This window comes from Cottoperca gobio, chromosome 4, assembly GCF_900634415.1.
Source record: "Cottoperca gobio chromosome 4, fCotGob3.1, whole genome shotgun sequence".
NCBI lineage: Eukaryota > Metazoa > Chordata > Actinopteri > Perciformes > Bovichtidae > Cottoperca > Cottoperca gobio.
Genome location: NC_041358.1, coordinates 5,129,495 through 5,141,515, shown reverse-complemented (window position 1 = coordinate 5,141,515; position 12,021 = coordinate 5,129,495). Strand labels below are relative to the sequence as shown.

At 40.8% G+C, this 12,021-nt stretch overlaps 1 protein-coding gene across 1 annotated transcript in view; it reads right to left on the bottom strand.

The window, feature by feature from the left end:
• Positions 1 to 12,021, bottom strand: part of kif1aa (kinesin family member 1Aa) — a 49,875-nt gene that overhangs the window by 21,114 nt on the left and 16,740 nt on the right. Inside the window, 13 exon segments of the mRNA XM_029428983.1 lie at positions 393 to 698; positions 2,491 to 2,628; positions 5,400 to 5,578; positions 5,672 to 5,820; positions 5,911 to 6,001; positions 6,630 to 6,702; positions 6,988 to 7,168; positions 7,648 to 7,728; positions 7,839 to 7,945; positions 8,788 to 8,867; positions 9,518 to 9,593; positions 10,067 to 10,146; positions 11,607 to 11,809. Of these exon segments, the coding sequence (XP_029284843.1) occupies positions 393 to 698; positions 2,491 to 2,628; positions 5,400 to 5,578; positions 5,672 to 5,820; positions 5,911 to 6,001; positions 6,630 to 6,702; positions 6,988 to 7,168; positions 7,648 to 7,728; positions 7,839 to 7,945; positions 8,788 to 8,867; positions 9,518 to 9,593; positions 10,067 to 10,146; positions 11,607 to 11,809 (1,744 nt within the window).

Sequence of the window (12,021 nt, the reverse complement as noted above, 5' to 3'; positions counted from 1 at the left end):
AGAGAAGGCAGACATCTCTACCGTCGATATCTCAAACACTTGCACCTCACACCAAAACAATCTAGGTTGATAAATAGCTCTAAAAGGTAAGTAATATTTGATTTTGGGGTGAACTGTCCCTTTAAGAAGATGGAAAAAATTAAATTCTTACATTGGTTTTCAAATCTCCACTAAAGCTCAATGTTGACATTGCAACTACAGCTTACTTTTCCTAATTGGACAGTGCAATGTAAAGTGTCTGCAAATCAGAAAAACACTCAGACATCTGTATCTGTATTGTGTTCTGCGTTTTCAAAAATGTAATGCTGATGTCTATTGGGGGAAACAGACCCCATGTCTCAGCGTGAAAGAGCTAGTTTCCTCCACCAGCATGCTCCCGAAACCTCACCAACCTTCCCACTACACTGAATAATGGTGAGCGGTCGTAAAAGGGATCCTGGCCTTCGCCGGAGCCACGGCAGAGCTCTCCCTCATCATCATATCCATCATCATCATCATCATCATCATCCTCCTCTCCCCCGAGCTCCGAGCACGGGTCGTCCAAAAAGATATCATCGTCCAGGTCCTCCAATTCCTCCTCCTCCCCTCGACCCTCCCGCTGCGGGTCAGCCAGCTCAGTAATTTCAGAGTTGGAGAGGGTCGGGGATGGGGTAGGGTCACTCATGCGCTCGCTCATGCATGTCTTGAAAATGGGGTTTCTGGTGCAGCCAGAGACATGGGAACTAGGTTAGAACAGTTAGATAGAAAGCACACACTTGTTCAAACAAGAGGGGTGGCTTTTACTGTCTGTCTTAGTATGTACAGTGGAGACACAGAGAACTACGGCGGCGTATTAGGGCCATTGTAGGTAAAAGAATATAGAATTACGGAGCCGGAGGAGGGGGGGTTATATTCCGAGAAAAAGTCTTACATTTTCAAAAAAACTCAAATATTGTCTGAGATTATAAAGTCATACATTTGGTTTTGTTGAGGAGCCACATTCATTTTGCAAAGTTGGATCAACCTCATCACACAAACAGGGAATGCCACACGTTGCACACGTTAGCGAGGAGGTGCAACAGTGTGGAACATGTAGATATCCTTCATCTGATGCACAAAAGCTATCAACTCATCCAAATCAGTATGTTGTTTTCTTCTGAGTAGGCCCGATTCACGGCAATGTCTCTTCAAAGTCTGGATGCTTGAGAAAATATGTTGATTCTGGGCTAAGTTATAAGTATAATTTGATCATTTGACTGCAGTGACATCCACTGCGGCATGATACACTGTGTCTGTGGTGATGATAGATCCAACCTTGCAATGTGAAGTGAATGTGGTTCCTTGATAAAAAAAAAAAAAAACACTGAGTTTTTTTCCAGTATATTACTCATTATCCACATTACCTACAATGGCCCTAATGCGCTGTTGTAGAAAAAAAATTAGGCCAGAAGAGCTACAAAGGTTGTAAGAAGTATTTGACCGACATTGCTGTGAGTGCATATACAGTACTTAAGTGTGCCAGGATCATGAAGATGATGATTGACACCCTGTAGAAAAAAGATGAGCTTCCACAGACGCCAGTCACTTGCAGGTATCACAGGAGCCAGATATGGTTAGGCAAAGGTTGGGTGATCTTATATTGATTCAAAGCCCTTAGAGATCACCAAGTCTGTTGTTGGTGGGTAGTGCCGATGTTCATTTATTCTTTTATTATTTATTCATAACTGCTGCTGTATCTGTATGAATACTAAACATATATATTATATATAACACTATACACTTTAATACATATTTTAATGTATTTAATTTTTTATTCATTCTTGTAACTATACTTATATTATATATTATACACACGCCATGGCTGTAACTGCTTGTGTTAAGCCTACAGTAAAATCAGGAGCCCTCCATCACGAGTGTACCGAAGCTAAGAGTGTGACAATGAAACGAAAACTAAACTGCCAAATCCAACTTCAGTTGAGTGCTGAAATATAATGTGTCTGGGGAACTACATTCTAGTCAGTAATACTCACTTATTGAATAGAAAAATAAAATCGAAATGAACTGACAAACAACATATTTCAAGGGGAAACTTTTCAGATTACTGCTTAATCATTTTTGCTTGTCTTGCATAAGCTAAATGTTATTAAAGGCTTGATGCTGAATATATGACTCAAATGATATGAATAGATGGCCCATAAGACTGTGTGTAGGACCAATTTGCAAGAGCGAGAGCGAGAGCTTGAGAGAGTGAGAGTGAGAGAGAGAGAGAGAGATAGGAAGGCTGTGTGCCAAAGGGGAGAGATAGAACTAGCAGGCTTTGAGTAGGACACTGATGGAACGTCGATCTCAAATGTTCCACGGACGATTTTTCCTCATCAACTAGCGTGTACCAATCATTTCAATTGGTTGTCAAATCCGAGCTCATGTTCAGGATAAATACACTGGTTATCAGAAAAGGAAGGGACTCACAAAGAATCTAAAAGTATAGAGCTAATGGTGTTCAGCATTTACCTGCCAACCAGACGGAACCAGGGGAAGCGGTCATAAAAGGGGTCTCCTCCGGTCATCACATTTTCACCTTCTTCAGTGGTATTGTTGGGGACGTCAGCAGCACGATCGTACATCTCTCTCATGAGATTGAGCCTCTGCCTGCAAGAAGCAGCAACAATACCACATTAAGTCATTGCACTAAAAGGAAGCACAGCATGGAATTAATGAGAAATGTTGCAGTGTCTTCCAGTAAATACTGTGATATTACTGATTTAGGCATTAAACTCTGATTACAGTGTATCTGTGTAGACATGTGATTATAGTGTATCTGTGTGGACATGTGATTACAGTGTATCTGTGTGGACATGTGATTATAGTGTATCTGTGTGGACATGTGATTACAGTGTATCTGTGTGGACATGTGATTACAGTGTATCTGTGTGGACATGTGATTATAGTGTATCCAGGTGGACATGTGATTACAGTGTATCCAGGTGGACATGTGATTACAGTGTATCCAGGTGGACATGTGATTACAGTGTATCCAGGTGGACATGTGATTACAGTGTATCCAGGTGGACATGTGATTACAGTGTATCCAGGTGGACATGTGATTACAGTGTATCCAGGTGGACATGTGATTACAGTGTATCTGTGTGGACATGTGATTACAGTGTATCTGTGTGGACATGTGATTACAGTGTATCCGTGTGGACATGTGATTACAGTGTATCCAGGTGGACATGTGATTACAGTGTATCCAGGTGGACATGTGATTACAGTGTATCCAGGTGGACATGTGATTACAGTGTATCCAGGTGGACATGTGATTATAGTGTATCTGTGTGGACATGTGATTACAGTGTATCTGTGTGGACATGTGATTATAGTGTATCCAGGTGGACATGTGATTACAGTGTATCCAGGTGGACATGTGATTACAGTGTATCCAGGTGGACATGTGATTACAGTGTATCCAGGTGGACATGTGATTACAGTGTATCTGTGTGGACATGTGATTACAGTGTATCTGTGTGGACATGTGATTACAGTGTATCCGTGTGGACATGTGATTACAGTGTATCCAGGTGGACATGTGATTACAGTGTATCTGTGTGGACATGTGATTACAGTGTATCTGTGTGGACATGTGATTACAGTGTATCCAGGTGGACATGTGATTACAATGTATCCTGGTGGACATGTGATTACAGTGTATCCAGGTGGACATGTGATTACAGTGCATCTGTGTGGACATGTGATTACAGTGTATCCAGGTGGACATGTGATTACAGTGTATCCAGGTGGACATGTGATTACAGTGTATCTGTGTGGACATGTGATTACAGTGTATCCAGGTGGACATGTGATTACAGTGTATCCAGGTGGACATGTGATTACAGTGTATCCAGGTGGACATGTGATTACAGTGTATCTGTGTGGACATGTGATTACAGTGTATCTGTGTGGACATGTGATTACAGTGCATCTGTGTGGACATGTGATTACAGTGTATCTGTGTGGACATGTGATTACAGTGTATTCGTGTGGACATGTGATTACAGTGTATCCAGGTGGACATGTGATTACAGTGTATCCAGGTGGACATGTGATTACAGTGTATCCAGGTGGACATGTGATTACAGTGTATCCGTGTGGACATGTGATTACAGTGTATCTGTGTGGACATGTGATTACAGTGTATCCAGGTGGACATGTGATTACAGTGTATCCAGGTGGACATGTGATTACAGTGTATCCAGGTGGACATGTGATTACAGTGTATCTGTGTGGACATGTGATTATAGTGTATCCAGGTGGACATGTGATTATAGTGTATCCAGGTGGACATGTGATTACAGTGTATCCAGGTGGACATGTGATTATAGTGTATCCAGGTGGACATGTGATTTCAGTGTATCCGTGTGGACATGTGATTATAGTGTATCTGTGTGGACATGTGATTACAGTGTATCTGTGTGGACATGTGATTACAGTGTATCTGTGTGGACATGTGATTACAGTGTATCTGTGTGGACATGTGATTACAGTGTATCTGTGTGGAAATGTGATTACAGTGTATCCGTGTGGACATGTGATTACAGTGTATCCGTGTGGAAATGTGATTACAGTGTATCCGTGTGGACATGTGATTACAGTGTATCCGTGTGGACATGTGATTACAGTGTATCCAGGTGGACATGTGATTTCAGTGTATCCGTGTGGACATGTGATTACAGTGTATCCAGGTGGACATGTGATTACAGTGTATCTGTGTGGACATGTGATTACAGTGTATCTGTGTGGACATGTGATTACAGTGTATCCGTGTGGACATGTGATTACAGTGTATCCAGGTGGACATGTGATTACAGTGTATCTGTGTGGACATGTGATTACAGTGTATCTGTGTGGACATGTGATTACAGTGTATCCAGGTGGACATGTGATTTCAGTGTATCCGTGTGGACATGTGATTACAGTGTATCCAGGTGGACATGTGATTACAGTGTATCTGTGTGGACATGTGATTACAGTGTATCTGTGTGGACATGTGATTACAGTGTATCCGTGTGGACATGTGATTACAGTGTATCTGTGTGGACATGTGATTAGTTTAGAAATCCTATTTTCTGGAATTTGACATATTGTTGACGTAGCCTTTATCGACGCCTACTGGCCCGTCGAGGGTGCTAGTGTGGACTGAGATATTGTTTTTTACGGAATGTGTGGGGACGGATTTATTTTTTAAACGGAGTAGAAAAGTTTAAAAAGATTTCCATTCCGTATACGTGTAGACATGGCCTAACCCTCACAAAAACATTGAAACAGTTTTGTTTCTACTGTTTATTATTATAATATTGTACGAAAGTATATCAGCAGGCTTTTAAAAACATTGTTGTGTAAAGACTTGGTGCATGTTTATGTACCTCAGTTTTTCTAATGTCCAGTAGTGGGTTGCTCCATTTTTCTGATCCTGCACCTCCACGGCCACAATGGTGCGTGGGAACTGTCGCTTCTCTCTGTCCTTAGATGCCTCTGGGGGCAACAGGTCTGGAGGCAGGGGGGAGTAGAGTGTGTCTGTGAGCAACACAAACTGGAACTGGACCTGCAGGGGCACAAAAAACATTGGTGTGGTGAGAGAGCCCTATTATAACATCAGTCTGTGGATATAAGTTTAAATGACAACAACATGTTGGACCTTCTTCTTGAGTTCCACACTGATGGCATTGGCCTCCTTAAGGAAGATGGCATTCCCCCATAAAAGGTCACGGAGAGAGGTGAACTGGTAGCACCGCCACTTACGGAAGCTCCACACAGCCAGCTCTGTTTCCCTCTCTGTCCATTGCACTGTGGGCAAAAAGGATAAACATCGTCATGTGGTAAGGACTTGCTTACCACCAACATTGACATGTGTATGTGTCCAATAATTTGCACTACCTTCCTCTTCTGGCTCTTCCTCTTCTTCAAGGGTTTCTGGGTAGTAACTGTCCACTTGCTTCTGAAGAGCCTCCAGCTTGCTCTCATAGTCCTAGAAAATGAATGAAGACCCATGTCAACACAAGCTTTCTCAGACAGACAGACAGAAATATAAACAAAGTACTCAAAACTACTGTGGTAGTTCCCGCTACAGTAGAAATCTCCAGGAGAACATTTTAGCATGATGACACACACAGACTCACAGGCTGAAAACAATACCACGGTCAATGTCGCGGCTGGTAATTACGGAGCTGGGGGAGGGGGTAAAAACTAACACAAATGTACATTAAAAAAACACTTGAATATTCTTTAGGAAAAAAACTGAGAAATTCTCTGAGATTTAAGTCACATATTTACAAGAAAAGATCAATATAAATTAATACATTTTTTTTTCTCGTAACTTTACTACTTTAATTATTGGAGAATATCCAAGTTTTCCGCCGAAATATTACACCCTCCCCCAGCTCCTTTGTTCTAACCTACAATAGCCCTAATACGCCATCGTTTGTGTAAGAGGGAAAGAGGTGCTTTTTATTTATTTTTAATTTTTTAATCTTTTTTTGGAACTTTGAATACTTACATGCAGTACATAACATATATTCATTATATACATTAAAACAATTAAATAGACCTATGTTACGCTTAATGTCAACAGCACACAAAGCTGCTCATTACTGTACCAGTCTTTGCTGCTCCAGAAGGTTGTTGGCTTCCTCTCTTTCTTTGCGATACTGGTCCTCCAACTCCTGCAGCCTGAACACATAAACACAAGTGAACAAAACAGGTTTGAGAGAGGTGATGTATGTAGAGGTGATCGGTTTTCACACTGGTGGCACTAAGTTTCTGGAGCAGCATGCCAATGACTGTACACAGGCTTGTATAATGTGGTTCCAGTCACCAGTAGTATTCCTCTTCTTCCCTTCATAGCTTCCTTATCTGTTGTTCCTGTCTACCATATGGTGTTGAGACTCTATCTGCTACGCACACTGCATTTCTGGAAAAAGTAATGTTGATGGCACTTTATTTCTCCCAAGGTACCTCTGTTCCATTTCCTGTTTCATGTCAATGCCCTGTTTATCCAGCAGCTCCCTCTGGGCAAAGGCCCAGTCCATGGGCTCAGCAGGGGTTTCTGCACATGGGGTCCTCTCCCTCTCAGCCCTGGCCTGCTCAGGGTGGTTGAACCGGAACACATGGCTCTTCCCCAGGATGATGCGATTTCCTTTATGGAAATAAGAAGTCAAAAAGCATACATGTAGAGTACACCACATACATGTTGCTACTAGGTACCATGAGTACCCCTGAGACGCAAGTGAGGAAAATAAATCTCTCCTTTGTTTATGACGGATTTCCTAGGATAATCTTTTTTCTTAATTCTTTTTAAATCTTTAAAACAGGTGGGAAAAAAGGTTTTGTAACATTTTACGTGACATTACCGTTATATAACATGCCAACACACAATATATGTGTGCCTTGTGTTTAGGACGCATTGATGAATTAAAACACACCTGTACAACACGAATGCTTTTATACCTATTTAGAACATGGGGTCGTGGTGCACTTCAGCCTCTTGTGACCGAGTACAACAACACTTTAACAAAATATTCCTCCTGCCAAAACATTTTTAATTCTCACTAGCCCCTCAGGGCTTCCATAGGGCCATGCATAAGAAAAAGTGAAATTCACAGAGAGCTTACTGACCTGATTTGAGGACAGTGGGCTCTGTCACTCTCTTTCCGTTGACATAAGTCTCAGCTCCTTCACAGGGCTCAAGGATAACTGCTAGTTAGGAACAGAGAGGGCAATATGAGGCTTCACTTCTTGTCGGTCAATATTAAAGTCTTGATGTACACACAACTACACGCCTGTGGAGCAAGATAAAGATCCCTCACTTTCTCCCATTGGACCAGTAGAACTGGTAAAGGTGCAGTGCTCATCCTTGATGAAGTGGCCACTGAGGACTATATCCTGACGACTGTTGGCGTCTACACGACCTACCCTAAAATAAAACGGGACAATATGATGTCAGAGATTTAATATGTAAACTGAACATGCATTGAAGGGAAACTTTGGTATTTTTTAACCTAAACTCTATTTTTCCATGTGTTTGTGTCTAAGTGACTAATGGAGACAACAATTTTTGAATTTGGTCCAGTTTTGAGCAAGAGCACAGCAGCTGCAAAACGGCCTGTTTTTGCCACTCACAGGCTCCGAGTGTTATAAGTGTCTGACAACATTATGGAAAGGACTCTACAGAGAAATCAAACGTTTTTCTTTACCTTTCACTTGATCCAATTCTGTTTGTTATTGTGTCTAACCAAGTCTCGATCAAGGAGATTAGTTAATATTCAGCCATGACATGAACATTTTAATATTTTAGATAACAATAAGCTATGCTGTCGGTACTCCAACCCAACAAACTCTCCCCGGCACTACTCTCTTCAACTCTTAAGGGTGCAGGTCCCCTCCTGTGAGATTTTATCCTTGAGCAAGGCTTGGTTAGACACAATGACAAACACACCGTACCAAGCGAAAGGTAAAAAAAAATAAGAGCATTTTTAGAGGATGTACGTTGACGTTGCGGAATTGCCCGATAGGATTACATTGCAGCCCGTGTCATGGCTGCCGGCTGCAGCGCTCTCTCTCAATACTTGAACAATTTCAAAAATAGTTGTCCCCATTTGCCACTTGGAACAAAACATGGAATAAAGGGGTCCCGGTTAAAAGATACCAAAGTTACCATTTAAGCACTTAAAAAAATCTGAACTTAAAGGAAGAACATCCCTCCATCCTTCTATATTACCCTAATATTAGATTGTAATATGTCGGCAGTATTCTAACCTGGTGATCCCGTCTTTAATGTAGTACAGCAGGCACTCAGACATCAGAGGATCCTCGTTGAGATTCACCAGATGAGGTGTCTGATGCAGAACAAAGAATAATTTACTAACTGTAGAAATGTGGTTAATAATATACACAAATAATTACCCATATATTATTTACAATATAACATGTGTTTAAACTGCACATCAGAGACCTGAAAAGCCATATCTCCCAGTAACAAACATCAAACAATCAGCAGTAGTTAAAACCATGCAAGTCAAATTCACTCCCTACAGCTTCACAGCATGAGTGTTTAATGTAGTCTCAGTCGGGTGTTATGGGGCTGCAGGCAAACAGCCATAAATCACTGAAATGGGGGCACTACCATTATCTTTTCCCCCATGTTTACACCCATTGCTGCCTTCCGCGCAGTGAGGGAGTGTTTGAAGTGAGTAATGAAGTAGATTTCAGATAACACTTAATGAAAAAGAAAACCCTCGACTGATCGGCCTCGGCGAGGCTCCTGTTGAAGTGAGAGAGAGCACCCAGAGAAGGAGGCAGCTTTAAACACTTCACATCCACAAACCTCGTTGGGAGAAAACAGCCCGACTGTGTCAATAAACACAGGCTGGGGCTTTCTATGGCTATCAGAGGGCTTTGGGGTAAATAAACAAGCATTTCAGTGAATCACTTAAATGGTAAATATAAGATCGCAGAGGAGTTTTTAACATGTCTCATATGTTCTTACCTTTTTGGGAGAGAACACACCGACTGTCCCACCATCTTCTCGCATTGCTACACCCATTTCTGCCAGCAAGGCCTCTCTGTGGATGAACGTCAGACTCAGTATACCAGAAGCTAAAGGATTTCTCTTTATGTCAAGAGGCCTCATTCATCCATATAGTTTATAAGCTATACAAATGCAAAGTGGTGCATACAGCACAAACAACTCCATTGTTTCCTATTTTCTAAATATTCCATAAGTTACAACCTTAGGCTAAGCAAAACAAAGTATGCATGCTATTCCTTAAACCTGTTCTGTTTCAGCATCTTATTCTCTGCGCCAGTTTTAGTCATTTTAAGATGATTCATTTATATATACTAGAAAAACAGGTTTATTAACTATATATTATATTCTCCTAGTATTTTACGTTATCTTCAACAAAAACTCAACATCAATGGGATGCATAGGAGCATTTTTTAAAAATTGGTTTGTTTTTGCTACAACTTTTTCTAAAAGAAAAAAAAATGGATTTTCTAAGAAAGTCAAATATAAATGATATATTGTATATCTCACCTTTCCATTCTAATGGCTTCGGTTCGGCGAAGTTTCTCTTCCCAAGTCTCATTGAGTTCAGCAATGATTTTCTCTGTTTCCTGACATTTCAAAAGACAGTCGTAATTAAAGACAAGGACAGGTCTGTCAAGGACATATCTTTCTTTTTGTCAAGAAATCCCATAAAAAGACCAAACAGACAATTAAATGATCTAATTAACGAGCTAAAGCCTGATTTATCTTATTCCTCTGTGCTATAGAGCTCCATTGCTGTCCAAAAATTAAAAACTCATCAATAAGCCACACAGTTGCACTGGGAACCATGCTCCTTAAGTAAGATTAATGTGGGCACTGTAGTTTATTTTGAGTCAATCCCACATACATGTACAGTGCATGGCCCTGCTGCCATAAATACTCACTATAGCACCAAATCATGACTGAAAATAGTCCTCAACAACACAACTTACAATTTACAACTTACACTTTCACAAAGCTTTCTTACTGCAGAGATGTTTGTTAGTTCGCATTATATTGAGCAGGTGTTTTGGTTATTTTGTCCACCCCCAGTGTGTCCAACAGATCATTTTAATTGAATCGTTAATCTCTTTACAACCAGCCCGATGTTTTGTGAACCATTAATATTTGTTCTTACTTACAGGCTATCGTAACAAAAAATATAAATGTATTAGCTGAATTAAGATGATGAGTGATGTTTCTTTTAACTGAGCCATTGTTTTAGAAAACCTTTGTTGTTTATCATTCCACATCTCTCTCCTCACATAATGCCATCCCTGTTGATTATCTAATACATGTATATGCCCCTAAAAATATTGGAATGGCATTCACAAAACATTAAGCACGGTATTAAAGACTCAAATACTTCAGAACGTGGAGACTATTATCTGGGCACACTTTTGCTTTTGAAACCGAGGAGGGATACAAAGCAGCTGCCGGCCGCCCACTACAATGTGGCATAATCTAGTACCACCTGTGCAAGAACATTAGTGTGGAATCATTTTGGAAATATTTTAAATTGAAAAGTTGACTTCCAAAAAGACAAATGTCATCAAATTTGGAATAAATTGATTGAATTTATAACCTCGATGCGAGCTGACTTCATGCTCCTTTCCTCTTCTTGATGGGAATAGTGGAAATGTAAACTCCCTTGGTTCTAATGTTATGTTTTTAATAGAGTGTGGGAAGGCATATCAAAGAAATTTAATCACAAATATTGCTGACAGACTGAAGTAGAAGTACACATAGGTATGTAGGCTGTATACATGTGAGTAAGCGGGTGAATATAAATGTACATGTGTGTAGATGTGTTACACCTGTATATGAGGAAGGGAATACACAAATATATACTCCTCGATGTGAAGATGGAAGTTTTCCTGGGGACTGAGTTATAGCCCACAAGTACTGCAGCTTTTAAATATCCCTTTCTGTGCATATGCATATATATGATATATGATCTGACAATCCGCAGCTCATGAGCCTTGGGAATATCCATGCAGAATGTGGGTTTAAAGATGAACTGTACAGTATATTATCCATTGTTCACCTTCAGCCTCTCGATGGCCTCTTCGCTGCCTGGGCTGAACATGATACGATCATGAAGACTGGCGATGGATCCTGCACGGCTGGACAAGACTGAGAGAGACGGAGAGGGACTCATCCCCGTCATGGCATTGGTCACTGTGGAAAAATCATCCCTTTGATTCACATCTTGGCCTTTATTGTTATTGTTCTTGTGATCGGATAGGTCTGTAGGGATGTGTACAGGAAGTGGGGTCGGGGGAATCGATAACAATAGAAATAAAGAAATAGAGAAAAGCAAACAGAAAAGGAAGAGCAGAGAAGGGAGGATAGAAAAGAAAAAGAAAGAAGATATGTGGCTTGAAACAAATCTAACCCACGGAGAGAAATTTGAACTGCTAGTATACAAGCGAGGGCAGCAACAGCAGAAAGCCACACGC